This window comes from Anopheles moucheti, chromosome 3 (assembly GCF_943734755.1).
Source record: "Anopheles moucheti chromosome 3, idAnoMoucSN_F20_07, whole genome shotgun sequence".
Classification (NCBI taxonomy): domain Eukaryota; kingdom Metazoa; phylum Arthropoda; class Insecta; order Diptera; family Culicidae; genus Anopheles; species Anopheles moucheti.
In genome coordinates, this window is record NC_069141.1 from 31716696 (window position 1) to 31740456 (window position 23761).

The 23761-nt window shown below is 44.6% G+C and overlaps 1 protein-coding gene across 1 annotated transcript in view; it reads left to right on the plus strand.

Moving 5' to 3' along the window:
• Nucleotides 1–23761, plus strand: part of LOC128304666 (klarsicht protein) — a 184381-nt gene that overhangs the window by 39117 nt on the left and 121503 nt on the right. Inside the window, exons 2-4 of the mRNA XM_053041874.1 lie at nt 2105–2886; nt 2963–3214; nt 3293–3454. Of these exons, the coding sequence (XP_052897834.1) occupies nt 2467–2886; nt 2963–3214; nt 3293–3454 (834 nt within the window). The 5' untranslated portion in view covers nt 2105–2466. The remainder of the gene's footprint in view (nt 1–2104; nt 2887–2962; nt 3215–3292; nt 3455–23761) is intronic.

Genomic DNA, 23761 nt, shown 5'->3' on the forward strand with positions numbered 1-23761 from the left:
GATGAAGTATGTACCAATCAGCTAGTGACATAAATGGGTGGCATTCTCACATCATCGCAGCGGGAGCTGTTGTGGGACCTTTTGGGACCTGACAAGGCGGTGTTGATGGTGGTGGCTTCCATCACGTATTCGCACCAGATCGCACCAGTGACGGATGGCAAACGGGCAAAATGCGAAACGGAGAATTTTAAACGTTGCACACGCGCCTGCATGCGTAACGAAACGTCATCATTGCTGTCAGTGTTGAGCAAAAAACAACATCAACAACCAAGCAACTCCTGGGCTCATCTTGGTTTTGCGCGCATCGTCGCACCCGTCAGACGCATCGGATTTCTCTCGCCGCAAGTGCGCTTATGTGCGCGGAGTGATTTGTTGCCACTTTCCCGACCGTAGTTGGCCTCCTCCCGTACGATGATACAAATCACATGGTTTGGGAAGTCGACGTATTGGGACCTCTCCGTAAATGGGCATAGACGGCAAACGAGAACTTGCTATTCTGTTGTTGTGCATTTCGACTTCTTCCCTCCAGGCGTTTGGGGCTAATGCATGGTTGGTAACCGCTTCCAATGAGGTTGCTGAGGTGCTAGAATGTTGGTAGTGTATGCTAAAAATAAGCAATGTCTTGGCTTAAACGCATGCACTCCAACACTGGAAAGCCGCAACGAGAGAGAGAAAGATTGTGCTTCTCATGGCACATCGTTAAGAACTTTATTTGCATTTCTTGTGTCGGACAGTGATCGGATATCTGATGCATCCCGTACGCAACAGCGCGCGTTTGCCGAAGAGTGGGTGAGGTAAATGGCAACATTAACTAAAGTGAAACCTCTGGAAGTGGAGTACACTTAAAACCGTCGGATATTGTGTATCGCAATAAATAATCTAACACTCTACCTCCCGGAGCGCAAAAGAGTACGCACGAGGGCGGTGGTACCATGATCACCGCATCACCAGGCAGACGATCGATGGTAATAAATTTGAAATTGAATACTGATTTGGAAATAGCGCAGCTGTGGAGCAATAGATACTAGGATCTCTCCGTAGAAGATATTAGAATTTGGTCCTCAAACGTTAGACACTTGGCATCTCCGGTGGGGATAGAAAATATACATAAACCTAAGCTATAAAGACACCACAAGGGGAATGTGTGAATGATTGTTGGGAATGCAAACCGGAAAACTGGTGGGTAGGGGGACTGGTCCTGGGGGGCAGGCAGACCCAGTCCCCAGTATATTCTGCCGGGGACATAAAATCGCTAAAAATCAATGATCTATGACAGGCCATCAAGTCCTAGAGCGGGAAGTAATTTAAATCTCCCGACAAGTGATCTGATATGGACGTCGATAGATCGACGCGATTGGATCTTTAGGCGATTAGTTTGTGCGGAGATGTATGCAGGAAGAGAGTGTTGGACAGAAGAGAAAGAAAAAAACTTCAAGAAACACATTCATATATGTACTGATTTGCGCCTTGATGCTGCACCCCACGTCCAAGAATGTCGTGCAGGGCGCCGATGTCATTCGGCGCTCACTTCCAACTCCAATCTGCGTCCTGACTTGAGTTAGTGTTTCCAGTTCGAATCTCGAAAACAAAAAAAACCTGGGAGAAGATAATTAAAGAAACACATTTGCTACCAAAAAAAAAAAAATCGGCAGAAAAGATGGTCTACTCTTTGGCGGAAGAAGTGTGTGCGGAACATCCGGCGGCAACGCTCGCTCAGTCGGTTTTGCCGCACCGGGTGGAAAAAAACGGGACCGCGCTGGGCGGATTGGATCTCTGATTTCACGACGTCAACCAAAAGTTCTCGATTCTGGTAGTTATTTTCGTGCGTTTGGGGCCGCCGCATCGTGATCCATTCTCCATGGTTGTGACGCGACGCGCGCAGTCTAACGTAGTCGCGGTTAGATTGGATGGGTTGTTCTTGTGGTCGGTCACATCATTACCGTATAAGCTGTCCGTTTGATCTGTTGAAAGTTTTTCTCGATCGTAACCAATTTCGGAATCGAAACGAATTTCTACCGCCAATAGTTTTATATTGTAATTATCATAGTAATCATTTTACGCGAGTGTGTTCTAATTGGTACTTTTGTTTTGTTTTTATTTGCAGATTTTCCATTGGCAGAAAATATTCATTTTGTAGCGTGCAAACGAAAGCAACTCGCAGCAGAGAAAATGTCGGTTTCGTCGCAGGATTGCTGCTATCCAGCGCTCTGCGTGCCGCTGGTCCACTTCTTGTGCTACTGAGAGGTTTGGAACCAAGCGTGGAATATTGCTACAATCCGTGCACGGTGACTAACCGAGAAGCTAGTCGTCTGAGAAGGGGAGTAAAGTGTTGCCAACGTGTGGAAACGAAGCGGGAACAGGGTCCCATTTCTCCAGACGGAACCCCGACCGGATCAGTGTGTGTGTGTGTAGTGGAGTGAACGACGATAGTGTCATTTGGAGGTGGAGAATCAAGCAGAATACGCGATGAAACCACCGAGCATTGATATGTCATCAACCACTAACAACATCAACAGCAACACGATCAGATCACCTCCGGCAGCTTCTTCACCGACGATAGTGACACCTAATTGTATTGTAAATAGTAGCAATAACGTATGTAGTGGCATAAGCGGAACGGGCCCTGTTGCGGGAGGCGCAGGGTCAAGCAGTAGCTGTAGCAGCACAACAACTCCGACACATACCGCCAACGGAAGCGGAACAGGAGCGACAGTATCAGCAACAGCGGGAACCGCCAACAACAGTAGCAGCAGTGCGGGAAATAGCCCAAGCTGTTTCATCAAGCCATCGCTTTCGTTAAACTCGCTACCACCACAGGGACCTCCAGAAGGATCGGAGATGGCTCAACACAGGCTTCGTATCGATAGGCCTTATAATAGCTTAAAGGTGAGCGTTAAGTGTATTGAGCGTGGTACGAAATGTGCATATCTTAACGGCTGTTTTTAATTTGGTTTCTTTGTAGAAAAAACGCGACACAGAGCGAGAACTGTGGCGAAGATCATGGGGCAGTGGGCACAGTCATAGCTCGTGCAGTTTGCAGAGCAGCACCACAAACACCGGGCTCGGCAAGGACGATTTCTGGGCGGCCTTGCAGACGAACTACAACTTCATAATGGACACCAACCTGCTCGATAGTTGCCGAGAGGCTCGTGGCGAGATCGAGGGGCCCGTCTTTCGGGATGACCTCGAGGATGACGTCAACTGTTGCCGGAAGGTATAGTCTAGCTCCTGATAAGCGATACTGTTCGCTCGAGAGTGCAAACTTTAAAATGGATTTCCTCGTTGCTTTTAGGCACTGTTTAAACCAGCACAAACGCACCGCTTCTATGGCGATCCGCGTTTGTTGCGACAATGGATCAAAGAGATGGAGAACCGAGTGGCCAAAGTACCGTCGGTTACGGAAACCAAGAGACTGAGTATCGAGCAGCTGCAGAAGCTGGCAGTAGAGCACGGGGTAAGTAGGAGACCTGGGCTTGATGGGTTTTATTTTCGTGTTTGTTAAGGTTACTCCAGCGCGCAAGTGCCTAGGGAGGGGGAAGTTTGAAGAGATTCTTAAGCCTTAAAATAGCTCTCGTGTACACCTCTTATGGAATCTCGGCGACCAGACCCCGAACTTGGGGAATTTTGGGTACTTGCTCCACGAAAGCATGCATACGTAATGGGCTCAAGAGGGAAACACCATCAACCGAGTGCGTCTTTCACTAGGAATGGTTCGTTATGTCACATGCCAGTTGAACGGTTTTCCAGAGAGTTTGTTTGTTGTGATCCGGGAGCATGTTGTAATTCTGGGTCACTCTGTAACCGTGCAACGGTGAGGATGATGAGAATAAGCAGACACTAATACGGCAGTTAGTGCAGTGATATGTAGCTGTAACAGAAAACTCATTCAACAGTTCTCAACTGCTGCCAAACGGAGCATATTGTCGCGTTGGTTTTGAGATGGACCATTTTTGGTCAGGGGTGATGAGAGAAGTGTGAGACCGAATTTGTAGTATGTTTTTTTTTATAAGTAGAAATTTAGCCATGTCTCGACAGAATGATGGTTTTGTTCCATTTTGAAATATTGACAAACGTGTAAAATGAGGGAACCTGCCACAGTGTAGTCATGTGAAGGGGAAAACGACAGTTCTCCAGAAATATGGTTAGATGGTTCTGAGGAAATGTTTTTTTTTTCGTTTTCGATGCAGAACAACGATATAGAGTGAGGGAGTTGTGTTGAAATATATACGGTTTATGGCATGTCACGAACCATCACCCATCTTTTAGTGAATGGAGCAGATGAGTTTCTTCATCCGTGGGCGGTAGAATATGTGATATTATGGGATTAGTGCATAGATTGCGATGTCGGTGTGACAGGAGAACTGGACGTGATGGATATGACGTTGATTTGTCGAGAAGTCTGATAAATGGTGGTTTTAGTTTCCGAGTGTTGTTAACACAAGCTGAACAAGCTGGACGATAGTTGATGTTATTTTTAGATTGAAAGCTATTGACACCACATTGCAGAATAGTGTCTGTCATTCCTTTAACTTGAAATGCTGCATGATTTAAAAATGTGTTTATGCGTGAACAAGGTTGGGAATCAGATTCGATTAAAGAATCTGTTTTAACTGCTATAGAACTATTAATGTAGAAATTGATTATGCAAAGAGATATATTTAATTAAAAATGTCCTAACATTCATTCGACATTCAAAATTCATTCAAATCATACGAATATATAGACATTATACCAGTTGGTTGTTGTCTCGGCTAAATAAAAATGTATAATAGACGCCTGAAGGTATGCAATACGCAACACAGCTGTAGCTGGTATAACGAGATTTGTGGTTTGGTGACCGATCAGCTTGTTTCGTTGCAAGATTTAAAATACTGGAACTAGATAGGGGTTTCAGTTTAAGTCTAATAAGTGAACATGAATCTTTTCATCTTTAAAATTGTTTTTTTTAAATTATATTATTGTGCGTAGCAGTATAGTTTATTTGTTTTAAATGTTGTTTAGCAAAATACTGCTACCTTACTTAATCTATCGATGTTTTCATAAGTTTATGGTATTTACATTATAAAATGAGGAGAAAGGCAAACACCATTAGGAAAAGAAAAAAAAGAAACAATATTTTAGCCTTGCATCATGATCAAACGATCGAACCGGAGATGGGCGTGATGCAAGGCTGCCATAATGCATGCGTTTTGAGTTGCATCGTCCAACCGATCGCTTCTTACTGTACCACGGATGTGCCGAACGGGTATTGAATAATAAGCAGATGGAATTCGTATTTTATCCAAAACACAGAAATCCATTCCGTTTCGCGCAAGTACATTCGAACCCCTTCGATCGCTTGTGGCGAGGGCACAAACTCTAGCCGGTGTGACCCCGTTTTCACACGGCAATTACAACCAAAACCCCTTGCGATAGATGCTTTCGACGGTGGTTTAATTAGATTAGGCGATCCGATACGGTATCGAAACCGGTTGCCTACAGATTCCGCCCGACACCCTCCAGCAGTAGAAGGAACAGGTATTCAATCATCATGGGGATGTCCCCAGCAGGGAGGTACTGTGTGTGTGTCCAAAGTCAGAGCGCTTGGACGCGGATTAAACCATGAAACCTTCGGCTACGGTCGGACCGGCCTTCGAGAGCCCTAGTTGGGTTAATTGATCGCGTAGTTCCTAGTTGGCGAAACATGTTTTTCTTTCTTCTTCTTCTGTCTGTATCTGCTTCTCTCCGAAATGGGCAATCCGGTGCTGATGAATGAAAAACCGGGGGAACCGTTTTGTCTTTATCTTGTGTGCATCCTTGGCAGTGAAGACCGAGCAGAAGAAAGCAGTGCTGCGGGCACCCGAAATTGATTAGTTCCCAAACATCAAAAGCGCGCACAGTTGGAAAGTCTGTCTGGGTTAGAGATTTCTTGCATCACTTGCTTTGATTTAGCGAGCGAGCGCTTTATCGCAAGTTTTTCACCTTCGGGGCATGCAGAAGGAGGGTGAAAATTTTGGCCCGCTTTACAGAGTAAAGCATATATGATAAACTAATCACCGAAATACGGAAGCAGTGTGACCCCCAGAGGGATCCTTTCTAATTACTGAAACTAAAGCAAGACATTAGCGGAAACCTTTTGCCTATTTTTTTTTTTTTGCAAACTATCAACAGAAAGGCATACACTTTCACAAATCTGTAAGTTCGATTAGGTTGCAGAACGGATATATCTTGGGAGTTAAATTGAGCTACATAGTTGCTTTTACTACTGCCTTGCTGCTTTTACAACAACTGGCGAAGGTGTTGGAACGCCACGCGAAGGAATTGTTTATGACCGGCAGCACCAACTCATCATAAATTACTTACGTACGTTCGCACCGTCTGGTGTGAACGGGGTTCCATCCTCCCACAATTCCGGTGATCTAATCATGTCTGCTGGAAGTGGTGCACTCGGTAATAATAAATTGTGATTTACTGCAGCTTACGGCAAATCTGGTCCGGTCCGGCGATGTGGTCCGGGCCGGCGAACTTCGGAAGTCATTCCGTTTGGTTTAATGTTTAATCGAGACGCGATATACAGTACAGTGAAAGGATTGCGTTATTGCATTTGATTGCAGCTAGTTACAAGCAGTGGTGCACATTGAACTTTTGGAGTTGGAGGAGTTTCTACAGAAATTCTGCTGCTTATTTTTTTTTGCTACAGCACCGGACTGGCGGGGAAGCCATCATCTTCAGTGACTGATCATAGCCTACCATTAAGTGAGGCTTAAGGGCATCCTTACGGAACCGCACCTATATAGGTCGTGATACGCAACGGAAACACACCCGTACGCTAAAAGATGTGCGCAGCTGAAGTTAAACGTATGCCTCCGGTGACCGACTGATTTGAGGCAGTAAATAATAGTTGACGTTTAATTAAAACCAATCGGGCCCCCGCTGTCTAATCATCTTATTTTCGTTTTGCCCGCAAGGTGTTAACAGCAAGGATGTGGGATGATGCTGGAGGGTGCTTTTCCTAATAATGGTGTGCCGTTGATGAATGAGGCAATGAGGAAAATGTGCAAGCATGTTGAGATGAAGCTAAGATGATCATGTTTACCATTACTCATTCAATGTGTACGCTTTTTCTTTGCGTGCTTCCAACTGCTTTTGCGGGAGGTGGGAGGATTGTGATAGGAACGTGGATTGCTGATCTTGTCATAGAATATTGCTAAGTGTATAATAGAAATAATGGAGTTGTGTTGTTATAAGCGGAATGCATACATAATTTATGTATCGAACAGTGAGTGTAAGGGAAAATACTTGGGACTAAAAATATGTCAACATTCGTATAGATGCTCCGGTTCGTCGTATTGTACCTCTCTAGTACATGTGCACCGATAAAAAATGTGATAATTGCATCGACCCAGATTAATGTTCCACATCGTTTTGGTTTGCTGGCTTGTGTTCATATATCCGGTGTGCTGTAGGGGAGGATAGACCCGTTCACTTCGTACATGTTCCTTCCTCCGTTCGTTCTCCCCTGTTTTCCACCAAACTGCAGCAGGTCATTTGGGGAGGGGATTGTAATGTTTCGCATCGTCCGGTAGAGCCACCGGTTGCTCTAAAATAATTACACTTTCACTTCCACCATCGCGATTGTACCGGGCTGCTGTTTGGTTGACTTACATACGGGTGCGTATGTTCGGCCGTTAAAATGATAGTAAAGTAGTTCAGGCAACACCCGGTGTCAGGTAGTGACGTAGGAGTTACCGCTCTCTTGGCATGTTGATGTTTGATTTATGAAGATTCTTAAAGCAAAGAAGTGGGTTGCACTTTTGCACATGAGATATTTGTAAAGTTGATTGGAGTTTTCGAAGATGTTTGAAGATTTAGAATTCGGTGGAATGAAGTGTTGGAGTTTTTTTTCACGATAGATTACATTTTTTGAAAGATTGGTACGAGATTAAGTTGAGCCTCTCCGCTTGCAATATCAGTAGACTACTCCGAAGGAGTTAAGGCTATAAAAGGGTATTTGACGTCCCTTTTGGAAGAGTCCCCACCATCTACGAGAGGTACTTTCAAACGAGATTCTATCATTGTGCATAATGAGTGTCAAATTTGATTGTTTCTTATCACAAATGGCGTCTTCTGGAACGAATTGTACCCGCAGGGAATAAAAGTCCACTACATCTGTATGATCCACACTGGTGGGCACAGTTTTCACATGTGTTCGGAATTTCACAGCACTCGGAGACTGGTCGGCAACGTGGCCTGAAACGAATGGAAAGTCCCAATAAAAATAGTATCTCCCTCGCTGGATCGCTAGGGCAAATTGGTACGCGGTATTGCGGGTGCTCTGTAATGGAATATGGAGCTTTTATATCTCGGTACTTAATTGATCTTCGACACCTTCCTTCCCACTGTCCAGCGCCAGCGGCAAACACTTAACCCCTTGTTTGGGACCTTATGCGGTTAAATGGAGCCTTGTTTTTTCACGACTTCTTCTCACCGTTCATACTAATCATATGACCATGTATGCGAGTGCAGGTGAAAATCTGTGAGACCTTCACCGCACGGAGGTTGCCAAGAGTTGGGGTTGGGGAAAAATGATTAAAATTCGTTCCACCTTCGGGCGTTGAGGCATTCGTTGCTGTCGCACGTCACTTTTATTACATTGCTTGGGTTAGTTTCGGAATTTGAACGTTTCCTATCGGGCGGAGCACCCAAGTGCCCGGGTGCCTTTAAGCCGCACACTAACCTATCGATAGGGGATAGTTTGATTGTGAAAATTGTGGCAGCTCGGCTTGTGTCCACCCGCCGGGGGAGACTTATCGGGTTCAACAAACGGTGTTGCGTGCCATACGGTGCAAATGTGTATAAAGTTCGATGTTCGCCTCCTGATGCGATTTGCGCCGCCAGGCCACCGAAGTAGAAGGGTGCATTTGGCCAAAAGCAGTGTCGCACCACCTAAAACCATTTCTTCAGCATGATCACCCCTCGCTTCGTTCGATTGCGTTTGTAACGCGTCGGCACAGTGACCATCGGGCTTGGGTCGGTCGGTCGGTTGGAAAGAAAACTGGAAAAACTGTCGTAAATGGTCAATTAAAAGAAACGAAATTGTTCCCCCCCCCCCCAATAGCAACGACCCATACTCGCGTTAGTGGTTGTGACGTGGGCGAGAGAAGGCCACGTTTACGTTTGTGTGTGGTTTGGGTGCGATCACGTCCTCCTTCAAGATCACTTTTCGTTTTTTTGGTTTGTTGTAGCGTTGCTTTGGTTGATACAGGGGATTTCTTTATTTTTGTAACGGTTGTGTGCTTCATGTAGATTCTTATTTGCGAATCGTAACATTTTCCATGGTTCGTTAGAGGTAGGATGTGAGTGTGATGTGATTCAGAGAAGTTAATAGGGGTTTTTGTATTTAATATGATTTTAGACGAATATTTAACCAAATGTTTAATATTTCATCGCAAAATATTTTTGTTCAAAATGTGTTACGAAATTGTCTTTTAAACTGTAAGTGAGCAACACTTACACTCCAATGTTAGACAATTTCATGAAAACCCCTTTTTAGGAGTGTCGTCTATGGTTGGAAAATTTTCTCATACTCTCCACCTACGATTGACGGCGAGCATCCAGTAACAGGATTCGAGAGGTTTCAGTTGAATAAATGCGAAACAAAAAAATCGCGATATCGTGCTGGTGGCTGCACGGCGATAAAAATTTACCCATCAGCTCGTGAATCAAAAAGTAAAGCAAAACGGAACCAACCTTTAAGCGAACGGTTCCGGAATGAAGCAAAATGGTCAGATGAATGAAAAAAGAGATGCCGTTGGCGTGTAGGTGAAATATGGTTTACATTTAGCGCCCGTGTACCGGACCAATTTGTTGCACAGACGCGGGCTGCAAGATCGGGTTTTTTCAACTCTCGGGCGGATTGTTTTTTTTTTTTTTGCGTGTTTTGTTGAAGTTTTTTATCTTCAAGTAATTCTTCGTTGATTTGGAACACGTGCCATAGAGCCCCGCGGTGTGGACGTAGAGCCTCAATTGATATTTCATTTTACTGCATAATTGAGACTGGAATCTATCGTTCGCCATACCAACTGACGTGACCGGAGGCGTAGAGCTCTCGTCTAATAGAGTCGGTGTTGATTCGATTTACGCTTTGGCCGGGGAGTTTGCTTCGCAGCTTTCCGTATTTTATCCGCAAATCATGCGCTTATTTTAATAGCCATACACATTCCGAGAGAAAGAAAAGAGATGGGCGATACATTAGGTGATCGTCGTACAAAGGAAAGGATGCGAAAGTGGATCTATGAGCAATTGCCTGAAGGTGTTGACTTAAGTTTTTGGTATTGTGAATTCGTTGAGTGATATTTCATAGCGCAAATAAATGTACACACGCTCATACAGTTGCATCTAGGAGGGAAACATAGTTTTTGGACGGCATTCCATTTGAAGTTCAAAGATGTAGACTTCTTCCAATGTCTTCATTCATCGTAACGGTGTGAAAGGTTCCAATCAACAGGCAAGACATTATTGAACGATAGAGTACGGACGTGATTCGACGATTGACGCATTCAACACGGACCTCCGGTTGTTGAATGTGATTTTGGAGATAACAGAACATTTTTCCTTAATCAACTCTCGGACATTCTCTGCGGTGAAGGTAAGCTGGATATTGCAGGTTACCAAGCAGTGAGTTTCAAACTCACTTTCCATTTAGGATTTAGTGCGGACAGGCGAAAGACGTTCATGATCACGTGTTGTGGCGTTGTTCTGTCATGTAACGGAACAATGTCTCTAATGCCTGCCGGTTGTGATGTGTGTGATAGTTTCCAAGTGTACTGGTCCAATCTGAGGCAAGGGCCCAGTGTTGACGGGTGTTGGTTGAAATCGATGAGACCTGTTGCTTGTTGGTGGCTTCTGTCCGTCTCTGTCTTCACTGGGCCCCGCGACGCTAGGGAACTTTCGCCTCGGAGGAGTTTTTAATCGTTTTTCATTAATCCGACACTTGTCAATCTTGCCGATCGTCATGCGGCGTGTCTTGCACAAACTGTATACCGAGTGTGTATGCCTCCGGGGGATGGATTGATAGGGTTGATACCGTTTGAAACAGAGTGTCTCCCTTCGAGGTGTATAGCTAGAATAGGGCGAAGAAGGAGGGAACCTCATCAACGGAACACCGGTTCGATTGCGTTCCTGAGATGCTGGAGGGACTATTTTTCCTTGCGTGTGTTGCCTCCATCTCCTGGACTGGGAGTGATTGCAGTCATGTTCTACAAGATACCCTTCCGGGCTTGTGCCTACCCCATCACTCCAGGCGTATCACGAAGAATTAGGAGATCCCGCGATTTCTGAGCAAAGTCTGTGGCACGTGTGGAGATGCGTGTCTAAACTGACCACCGGCCCTGGCTGGCGGAACGAACATGCTTAGAAGGAATAAGAACATGATTATAACAAGATGAAACATTCTCAACACTGGCAACAATCAGTGCCCACCTGCTGGACGAAAGCGGGATTCCTGGCTTGGGCGATGATCTTGTAGCTTTAGAGCAGAAAACGAAACGGTGTAGACAATTACGAATCAATTTTAAGTCTGCCTTCTGCAACGACCGGTCCATCGGGAATGCTTTTGAGGTGCGTACTCCGCTATTCTCTGCCGAGATAAAGAAGCATTCTTCCCTGCGGAAAATAAACCCCAGGAATAGCTCCGTTCGAAAGAGCAAAAGAAAGAGTAGCAACATGACGCATCTTTTTGGAGGCGGCGCTCGGCGCAGATTGGTTTTTTTTAGGTGTTTGATAATGTTTTGATAGGGAGAGCCTCCGCAAGAAGCGCCCCTTTTCGACGGGAGTGCAATAAGCAGGTTTTGGTAGTTTCCAACCATAATCAAGCAAATGCGTTTTGTGGAACAGCACGCACGCACCACTATGTCGGTGTCTTTGATTGTGGCTTACAGGGCAACATCAAGATGAGCGTTCTAGCTTCCAGAGAGATTTGTTGGAATTCGAACGGTACTTCTCAGGGTCATATCAAACGGCCTTCAGGTAAATGGTAGGGGTTATCTAGGCTTCTAAAGATCTTACAGAACTATTCTCAATTCGCTTTTCAGATGCTGTTTAGTACGAACCGGCGAAGTTTCGAGTTTCGTTTAGAGCTCTCTGGGGAGTTTGTAGAACTTCATATCTTGATGTCCTGGTTTTATGGTCTCAAAGGCATTTAACCGATATCGATGCCAGCGTACATTAACTAACCTAACCGCGAGAAAGCATTCCAAGCTCTTGCGCGCGTAATTCCTTTCTAGATGCACGAACGGGGACGTAAACAAAACCCCTTCTTCCTGATCATGCCGACGCGGACGACCTTTAGCTGCCCTTAAAAGCAGTAAGAAATGGTCTCCGATAGCATCTCCGAAACCTGTGAAAGGGAGAATGCCTCCAACTGATAATGGTACCGCAGTAGTAGCGGGGGGTTTTTAGCCGTTCTCTTTTGTGTACACACTGATTATGTGACACTCAGACTTCCCTTTACGGAGCAGGCCTCCACGATCATCAGGATGAGCGCACATATTAAAGGAAAAAATGGTTCAAAATTTGCTTCTCATTTAATACGCAAGATCAAGCCCTCCAGTTGTACCTATTGAAGCAGAGCAACCAAAAAGGGCTCGAACGCAATGGCCTGGACCCTTTCCCTTTAACTGATTGTTTCCCGTCGCTTTTGGTTGGTTGCCTGTGGTTTTGTTGGGAGAGAGGCATGATTTGCGTTTCGCTGGGCTGTGTAGGTCCATCATAAGCCGTGGGTTATTGCGTTTTCTCTGGACCGAATGAACGTTAATGAATTGTTATCTTCCGATGGTTGTGAAAGATGGTTTCATCATCAGCGTCACCATCATCTCCAGTAACAGCTGTTAAAAAAATACATGAGAATAAGACCGACACTGGCCACCATGTTTGACGGTTGGTGGAAGCGATTGTGTGGACATTACAATGAGCGTGTTATTCAAACATTTGCGTCCTACCAAAGCCAGAGTGCGTGGATGGCTGTTACGCTAACGATCGAAGTAAAAGAAAACGTACCGAACCGAAAAGGTCCAGACACGACAGAGCACATAAACTGCACAATAACTGCATCGGGAATGACGTACGGGGTTCTGTTGGAGTTTCGCTCCCGTTGTTGAACGAATTCAGGCACGATTTGTTTTCGGTTTTCCTCAACCCTTTTTTGATTCATCTTGACAGCTATTGAACGTCAAATCGGGAGGAGGTTCTGGTAGGGAAGCCTAAATTACACGAATTGAGAGTACGAAAATAATAATAATGGAGTCCCGTTGCTGCATGCCCGGTAGGAAAGGTGTTGCGTAGTTGGAGTAAGTTCAAAAGATGTGGGTTGATCACAAAAAAGGGAAAACATTTTTTCGGTTGATCGTACGCCCTGCTGACATCTAGCAATTGGAATTGAATAGCTGCTACCATACTAACCTTTGTAGATAACAATTCCAAGCAACGCATTTAATGCGTTTATTTTTTTTGCTTCACCCAATGGACACCAGCTGATTGACAACCGCCAGTGGTAAAGCGTGAAGAATTATCATTGCTTAAAGAGTTGCGGTAAAACGGTAAATAATACATGTTTTTCATCGGCCCTTTCCAAGCGCAATTCCAACGCTGAAATGATGGAAATGATTATTGTCTTAACGTACACCATGCAGCAGGGTCATTCCTTGGACGATGTACGACGTCTCGGTGTGATTTGTTTTCCTCTCCTCGCTGTAGCCGTCATTTAGTTTCGCTCGCCTCTATTGGGCGTTATTAATTTGTTGCCTATCCCTTTCATCCTGGACAATGCCCTTCGCAGTGGTGCATACACGTGCAAGAACTCACAAAGCGCTCTAACGCCACGAAACGATGACCACAACAGTAAAAACTCTTTTTTTACTTTAAAAAGAATGTATCTCCCCATAGTCGTTCCACGGTTCGTTCGTTCAGCATCAAAAGGTGATTTTCGACAACGAACGAAACCCTTTGGTACAGCAATCAATCATCGTTGGTTTCAGGGAGTGTGGAAAAAAATCTGTTTTTTTTTTTGCTGAAAGATCTCCACTGGCCCTCACACTCCACCCGGTCGCTAGATGATTTTCTTCATTTAGAAAGAAAAATAAGATTATACCTTATTTATTTCGTTTACGATAAGTAATTGGAATTGGCTTTTGACTGAACGGAATGCTTTGTTGTTGTTCTTTTTTTTGTCCTTAGGTGTTATTAGTGTGAACAGTTGTTATGACACCAGTGTGATTGGATCCTCCTTTTAATGGTATTTTCCCTTGAGTCGATTAGCGTTTAATTTACCGTTGTTTGTAATCATTTTGAAATCTTCAGTATGTCTCTTGGTAGGGTTTAGTTAGCTTGACTGAGATGTTTTTGCAATGAGAAAAGATTACCTTATTAACTCATAGTAGACAACCTGCAAAAGGTTCCATTAAGTTTTGTATTTAGACATTAATTTAATGTTATCGGTACAAATTAATTTACCCATTATCTTAGCTTTTGACTATTGTACTAAAACATTGTTGAGTTTTAGAACTCATAATATAAACTTCACCAACTGTTTCGTTTTCGCAAGTACGTTTCTTATTATAGCAAGTTAATTAAATAAACAAATTGCTCGATAAAGACACCTTAGGATGCTTTCCTTTTTCATTGTACGCGGAATACCGATCACCATAAATTCTTCTCCACCGATGGAAAGGGAAACAGACGTGCGAGAAAACGAGAAACAGAAGCACAAATGTGTGATCATAAACATATGTCACGCATAAGAGGAGGACCATCCTCCCGACGGTTGGCTGGAGGGAAGACAGGCGGGAAAACTTGATGCGCGCACATGAATGATCATCGGTGCGGCAGCAAACGGCATTTTCCATTGCGCTTGATGGAAAAATTGAACACCCGATCTGCATCATCGGTCGGTCGATGCATATAGTGCCGGGTTGCGATGGTACAAATAGCATTTCTTCACCTCCTCACTGACCAAGTGACCACTCTTCTCGCTTGTGTGCTATACCCCTTTAATCATTTTGCCTTGCGTATAGAGATTTTCCCACTTTTCCACGGACGTTCACCGAGAGAAGGAAACGGCAAGGAGCCGAGAGGGAACTGCATTGTGAGGTCTCGAGTTGAGGGAAACATAGTGATGGTATGCGCTTGTATGATTTAGGTTAAAGATGATGCGCCCCGTGCAGTGGGATTGGGTAGAAAGGCGGGAGGACGCACGATCATCGAACACTTTTCCAGCGTAAACGGCTTGGGGAGATTGTTTGAAAATGGAGTTCTACTTTTGCTTCGCACCTTTCAATCGGAGGGGGTGGGCTTTTCTTCGATCGCTCGTGCCCTCCCCCTTCCCCCTTTCCGTCGCCGCGCTTCCTTCCCTTTCTCCTGCACTATTCTGGTCGTGATCCAATTTTGATCTCCTTTTTTTCTGTAGGTGAATCCATTGTAAATGTGAGATCTACGCGCTTCCGAAGACAGTGGAGGCGTTTTGAGCTGGAAAGATTTTTCGCCAGACACAGTGCAAAGCTCGAACGGTTCGAACTCATCACCACCAGCAGCTTCCAGCTGCAGCTCGATCGGAGTTTTGCTTTCACGGATTTCGTTGTCTTCACCGTCTGTGGTTGCGCATATGGAGCTGCCGGTGGGTGAATATTTTGGCAATCTTTCGGTGTTGCTCTTTCCCGTTTTCCACGGGCAAAATGGTAGCCGTCTGACAGCGTTTGTTTTTCTTTCTCCTGCGGTTTGGGCTTAAATCTAAACCGGTTTTAAAGACTGTTCTAGTACGGGCCATTAGAAAGGGAGGCCGTTTTTTTGGATGGGATCGTTCGCTCAAGGTCTTGAGTAGCGGTTCAAGAGGAGGCAATAAATTGTGTGTGAGTGTGTGGAGGTCTCTTTCAGTATTTATTTTTTGCGTACGGGTTTTGGGTCGGGTCGTTTGTTTTATTCGCGCTATTGCACCAGGTTGGATTAACTGCTTGGCGACGCCTTACAGGGTTCTGCAAGCTCGTTTTAAATGCCAAAAGCATGCTAGGTCAAGAAAAGGTTGTGATTGACTCACAGCCTGGAATAGTCTGGAGAATTTTTTAATTAATTATTACCTGTAGGTCTGGAGTTAATATTAATCGAATTGTCATTTTCCTGTCCTGCAAAACCCTGCATAGCAAATAAATTCCAGAAGCTTTCGATAAAGGTCACCTTCCCTTCCAAAAAGAAAGAAGGAAGTTGCTGTATTTTATTGGGGGTGTATTAGTGACGATCCTTTGGTAATGATGTGGAAGCAAAAATAGATGTCTCTTACCACACCGAGCGCGGTGAGAGATTTCTGATCAAATCTGCAATAAATCGCCATTTAGGCTGTAATAAATTAGCTTCACGAATATAAACAAAAAATAATTGTATAAATTTAAATCTGGCGTTTCTTCGCTTTCTAAGTGGTATGTGATGTTTCATGGGACTCTTCAGATATGTCCCTTCCCGTTCATTCGTTTGCGTCAGTTGCGAAATTATGTTTCGGGAATGTTTTTCCATGATTTAATTATCGAATGTTCTAGAAGCGTGGATTGCTGTGCTTTTTTTGTCGCACAGGTTGAATTAATTGGTGTATAATTTAGATAAGAGTGAATGCAAAATGTGTTCAATCCCGTCCAAAAACCTTGATCCGAATATCGGTGAAGGTGCAACATATAAAAAGGACGCGAGATGGAACTGCACTTTGCTTGAAACGTTTTTGGATGCATAATGTCAACCATTCTTTTCCATTCATTCATTAAACCTTTGGGAACGTGTTGTTTCGGTTTTGTGTGCCAACCACGAAGCGATCGTACGATGTGCTTGATTGGATTTATAAAATTAAATAAAAATGGGCAAAAATTAGATCGAATAAAGTAAGCGCTCTTTAGTCGTCCGATTCACTCTTCCTTTCGATTTTTTGGCGTTACTTTTTGTGTGTGTGTGCGCTGGTTAGTCTTTTGTTCATCCACTACCGGATGATCGTTACACTGCGTACCGATGTGCGTAGTGAATTTCGGTATTGTGTCGGGTGGTACCTTTCCACGAATCAATCGAACGGCTGGTACGTTCAATTTCCAAAAAAATCAAGAAGCATAAGAGAGACTCCGCCGGAAACCAACCGGAACTGAGCAGACAACGAGCTTGGGAGTAGCTTGGCGCACGACGCACCGAACGGTCCACGCTGGATGTCAATGTCACCTTCCTCAACGACGGTTTTTGTTTAACCGGAGACAGACACCCATCCAAGACACCCCAACCAAATGACAAACGGGCACTGTTCTTTGTCCAAAGCGATTGTTATTACGTGCGAAGAAATCTTTGTAATTTACAACAGCCTTTCGTACGGATTGTTTCCACCAGCAGCAGCGCGCACGTGGGTGGTTGGTAGGGAAGGTGTCAACATAATTTTGAATGGTCGCCTCGTGTGTAGAAAGATTAGCGTCGGATGTTGAAGCGGCGACAGTTGAAAGAGAGTGAAAATACCGTGCATAGCAAAAGGTGTACACACGAATACTTTCCTTTTTTTTTTGTATCTGCAACTGTAACCATGCAGCGGTTTCGGGCGTTTTCCTTTCCGGCACAGGTTACAGCAATAGACAGCAGAGGGCAAAAACCAGAACTGTTGTCCCCCCAAAAATGCAACGGGACAAGGGTTGAAATGTGATCGCTGGGCAATGAAAAACCTTCCGAAAACCCGCTATCTGGGTCTGGCTTTGCTACTGGAAATAATTCGTTCGAATGGGTGCGTTTTCTTGGGTTTGTTGTTTTCCTTTATGAATGATTTCATTCTCCACCCTCCCTGGCATGCATGTGTGCACACATTAGGTGAGAAATTTAGAAGCTGTGAACAATAAAAACTAACCGTTTTTGTGTCGTTTTGTTTTCTCTTGTCTTTTTCCCCTATTTGTAGGTAAGTTGTTTATCTGGGAGGAAGGATCGTTCGTTTAATGAGTGAAGAGATCATCGCGGGTAACTGTGAGTATGTGACAAGTTTCCTAAGTTCATTAAGCAAATGAAAAAATGAGGTCACTCCTGAAGGAGGAGCAGGTTTGATGGTTGGAATAAATTTGGTACAGGCTGAGCCGGTTTTCTGATACGCAAATCCCACCGAACACCATGTCACAACATCAACGAGGTTTAATTTTAAATGAATAAATTTTTCTTAGTAAATTTAATAAATTAATGGGACATATGGGAACTGTTCGTAATTAAATAATTCTTCAATAATATAATGTTTTCGCCGGTGTGTATTTTTTTCGCTCGCACTGTATCCTCGACACGCGCCCTCTGTTTGACGAGAGAGAAACAGTGAGAGAGTGAGAGCAAGAGATAATTTTCCTTCTCTCCAACATAACTGCTCGAAAGTATCGCTCACTGTTCGAATTTCATCCTCACTCGTGAGAAAACTGTGTGTGTTTCTCTTTCTAATCTTATGCTCCGAGCAACACTATGGACCGGCAGCATGGACAAAATTACGAGTAGCTTTTTTTGAAAAACAACTCGAATGCCACTAGCTCCGTCTCTTTGAGGTCTCGCATTTTCTCAACTGCAACTCCGTAAAGTCTCTCCACTCTGCAACATAACACGCTCTCCGCGCACTATGGGCACCCGAACTCGCCGGCATGGAGGAAACTTCCCTGCACGTATTAGCCATTTTATTCGTTACCTTTCTCGCGGCTACACGCGTATCTGCGTCGCGCTTTTTTGAGGAAAAAGTCTCGCTAGTTCAATTGTTTTCTGTTTTCATTTCCCTTCCGGTGTGTTTAGTTTTGGTTACTCCCTCGCGTAATAAGTCCCCGATTCCTGGCAATAGAAGAGCAAACAACGATCAAGTTGGTTGGAAGTATTCTTTGGAGTGGTTGGGAAGGGTTTCGGTGGTGTGCCTCTTTTAGTGCCTTACCTAGTGTGTTCCGTGCAGTGTACCATATCTTCCCCCAATAATTATCATACACTTCCCGATTTTGTTGCCGGTTAACGGCCGAGTTTTGGATGGTGATTTTGCACATGAAGAATTAAAGCAAAGTCTAAAAGCGAAGCTGTGTTACGCAAAACCGAGCGATAAATTTGCGTGTGAGAAGGATGCTGGTGATGATCGTGGTGGTTCGCTACCTTTTTTCTGTTGGGTGAATGTTCTATGTTCCGTATGAGATTGGCAAATGCGTGAAAACCGATTCTCTCGGGTGATTTTGTCCGATCGAAAGGCTGTTTAGAGTGTTGTTGGCTGCCAGTTGAATGATTCGTACGTGAGTTCATGACGGGCTTGCTGTACTTGGAGCGAAAGCAAGAGGATAGCGTGTGTGCCTTACTCGTGCAAAATACCTTGCGAAGTCAACAGCCTTCGCCCCGCAAGAAAAAGGGCCTTCAGATAAAGTTGTGCAAAAATAAGTACACAAACCGGGCGAATGTGTTGTGTGGGTTTTTGGGTTGTCCGAATGTGCGTAGCGCGAGAGAGATCGTTTTGCGTGGTGTTTGCATGAATGGCTTTTTTTATCGCCGGGGCTACAGTGAATGCGAGAAAGGAGCGTGAATAAAGAATATTTTAAAATAGAAAATCCGTCCCAGTAAAAAAAAGAAATAAAAGGGTGCACTCTGTACAGCGTGAACGCGTCCCCGAAAGGTTCTGTAAAAGGAGCAAATCTTCACGTGGAAGGGCGTCCGAGCGTTTGGACGAGATCGAGTCGTGGTGACAAGAGGTGAGTGAGAGGCGTGCGGGATGAAGGCAGCAGGACGAGATGCACGGGCGTCTCGGTAAAAACGGGAATGATATAAATAACAAACCACGCGCGTTTGCGTCCCGCGTCTGGTTCGGCGGCATCTTGGAGGATGAGCTGCGTTGAAGGTTTTTACTAAGCAATCCATCCTGCGTGTGGAACGAGGGGGGGCCTTCGATGACGCGAACGCCAGAATGAATAAGTGTATGTGTCGGAACGAGTGTCGGATCGTGTAAATGTGAGGAATTTTTCGCCGAAATCGGTGGCCTCGATCGCGGCCCTCTACACGCAAGCGAGACATGCAATGGTTGGGCGTACTGCTTTATCTACCCTTCGCCGGTCCCTTTTCACGTATGTCGGTGTGTGCGTGTGCCCTCTGGGCAGTTTTGGGGAGCATGGAAGCAACTCCAGAATTGAAGTTGTTGCCGTGTTGTGTGTTCCAGTTCCCGAAGGATCTCAGAGGACTTCAATTCGAGCGTGAGCGAGGTAGAAAGGCACCCAGAAAGATCTTGCCAACCGGCAAAAGAAAACGTCCAAAAAGGCAGTAAAATCGTGAAGAACCAGGGTGAATGTGTTCGTCCCTGAAGCGTGCACCACCAGTGTGGACGGGTTGAGTGTGTGCACGCGCATTGGCTCGCGTGTCGTTCCACAGCATGCGAGAACGTATGTGTGTGTAAGTGAATTCGCGAGTAGGCAGCATACTTTGCGAAACGTGCCGGCTATTGGAATGAGCGCACAGTAAACATGGACGAAGGGCAACCTTCTGCTGATCGAGATGGAGTTTTTTTGGAAGTCTTATTACTTTTTTTTGTTGAGGCCTCAAGCCTCAAGCCTGACGAACGTTTTAGCATACGGGTTGAACCACTTCGGGAACCAGCTCTTTTCGCTTCTTCGGGGGTTCTTTTTTTTTATTTTGAATCTGAGTATGAGGTCTTGCGAATACCTAACCGAAAGCGGAGTTCGAATTATGTTTGTCGATCGAATTTCGGCACCAAGTGGGCACACGAAAATCAATCCTTTTTTAAGGAAATCATATACCGGTTGAAAGTATATACGGTTCAACTGAGCAAGAAATTCTTATTGATTTAGGATCACAGGACGCAGGACAGGTTCTGTTGTTTTCTTATGTTGGTTGTTCTGATGACGGGCTTTCTTAAGTTCACCAAAAAAGAATGGACTTGCCACAAAGAGACAGTGGCATGCTGGAAAGCCCTTTCAGTAATAGCCAGATGCATTATTGGAGGCTTTGTTTCGTAACCAGTTTGTGGCGTAACGGGAATACAGATAAGAAAATGCAACACATTTAAAGTGGCCAGACGCAGTTGGACGCATTTCTTTTTGCTGCTTTTGTGCTGAGCATATGTGTCAACTCTCTTATCGCGCCCGATAATGTGGGGTTGCTTGCAGCCGTATTTGGAACATGAAAAGGGTTGAGTAAGCGTCAATAATAATTGAAATATTGTATCAAGAAGCATACGGAAGCTACGGTTAGGTTTTATAGTAACACGATTTTGGACTCAAATAAAAATCCTCTTTCGATTGTGTCAGTGTAAGAGCGTCACTTTTGTGACGCGGTTTTGCTACTGAGCGTTATATTTATTAATTAAGGAACGCTTCGTTGCATTCTGACTACATGTAGTCGTCTCACCCGTGCTGGAAATGCCGGAAATGAAACGCTAATTGTGCTGATAAAATATTCCTCCATCTGCATACACCACTCGACCCCGCGGCACCATAGAATGTGCCTTCCATCACGCGTATGTAATCGTAGTGTGCAACTATGAACTATGTTGTGATCGGACCCCTTTACCCAAACCCAAACCATAACAGTAGAGCGTTGAAAATAAAAAGGGTTATTCGTTGGGTAGGGTTGTTCCGTGTGGTTCCACCTGGAACGCGAGCTGTCCCTCAGTTTTCGGTCAGTATTTTCGAACCCGTGGTAGGTGACCAACAGAAGGGATTCATTTATTGCATTTTGGCAGCTGGTGGGCTGAGTAGGATTTGTCGGATTTAAGATCATGCGATCGTTCATTCGCTCGTCCCTTTGTGATGAACTCATCGCTCGGTTTCACGACAGAGTTCTTGCGCTGCATAATGTTTGTAACACACGCTATATAAGCTGATGATGGCTGAACGAAAGCGAAACTGTTGCCGGTTTGGAAAGGAAGTTGTACAACGCGCAAAACCTCAAGGAGGATGGGTTCCCCGTTGATGGATTGCGATTGGGTGGAAATTTAATTTAATTGAATTGAAGTCTTTGAAAGATGTGGAGACGCGCTCATCGCCGGTGGTGTGTTGCGCGCTACTGCATAATGATGGGCGCAACCAGCGTCGTCGAGCGCTGAGGAGGAAAAAAAAAGAGCATAATTGAAACGTTCGCGCAGCATGCGTCCACAACTGCACACAACCACAACCACAGCCACATTGCGTTTGGTGCAAGGGCATTGACAGGGGTGCGAGCGCAAGAAGTTTAAGCATACACAAGCTCCATGCGTGTCGATGTGCGACGACGATCCGGCGACTCCGGTCTGTTTGTGTACAAACGGTTCCGCGGCATGTTTCGAAGGGAGGAAGCTTAACACAAACAGAAGTCGAGGTTGTTGAGACGACGCAATTGCATTTCGTGTCGTTCATGGTGCGGCCGTAGCGGTTGCGTTTCCTTCCAGAAAGTTAGCTTTGACAGTATGGATTGATGGTGTTGCATTGGAAAGGAAATAGAAATCATGGTTTTTTGTAGTACTGCTTTAAGGCGTTTTGACAATCGTTTATTTTATAAATCTTGAGAGTTGAGGGAGTTGTGGAAATTCACAAAAAAACTATTTTAATACACTTTAGTAGTAACGATCAGTGATCATAAATGATTATTTTATAGCCAAGTTTAAACAAAACAAAACCTTGCCCGAACAACCAAGCCTTGGATAGAGGTTGATGATGAGCAGCTGTAAAAACAATTCCCGCAACTCCCTTCGCCCTGCTCTATCGTACACCAAAACATGTGTTGATCGTTGAAGATTTGCGTAGAATTTGTTTGTACGTCTGGCTTCATGATGAATTTATGTTTTTGATATCAAGCATGCATCAAAGATTCATAACACGCACGAAGGTCTAATCTGCAAATGTTGCATCAACGAGTGCAACGTTGCTTTATTGTGGAATTTACATCATCAATCACTTTTGCGTGTACCCCGCGCACACGTGGTGGTTCGAGTTTGAAGCGATGTAGCATTATGGTGTTTCCTTTGTACAGAATAAATCTGTATAAGATCGCGGAGGAAACCGTTTGCCATTCAAACAAAACGACGACGACGGCAAAGTTCAGGGACATATGAGGCATTTTCTGTCGAAATGGTTTAAAGCTCTTTATGTGTGAGCGTCTGACTTTTCGTTCAAGCGTCCGGTGGAATGGATTGTCGTCATTCGATGACGAGATTCAACGTTGAGACGAGATGCGGACAGATTGGGCCAGGGGAGCAATTATAACTTTTGAGGCGGATTTTGCAATGTGGCCATAGGTGTCCTCGTGAATGATTACGCAAATCCATGAGGACATATCGAAGTGATGATCCATTCAGATGTGTTTGACCATGAGGACAGGATGTCTTAAATTTGTAATCTCGTCTAGGTTTTTAGAGATGGAAGAATTGAATCAGACTGCAGGGTATGTATTCAGTTAACAAATCTTAGCATTCAATCTTTACTCTGAGCAAGTTACCCCAAGAGAGGCAATGGAAATGCAACACATTATACACATCTGAGGATCAACTGTATATTTTCCGAATAAAACAGTTGAAGAATTATTTCGATATCAGCCTGGCGAAATGAACTTGGCGATTGTTCGAGTGCGCATGTGCGCATACCTCCAAAAACCGAACGAATCGCACAAGAAGTAACAGCTGTTGAGCAGCTGTTCCCGTGCGATGTGCTCCGCGGGAACGTTTTCTGACGCTAGCCCGGATGTTGTTAGATTTACAGCCGTATTTTGAGCAATTCTACAGCAAAAATTGACCCTGTACGTTGCGTCCAAATACGATCTA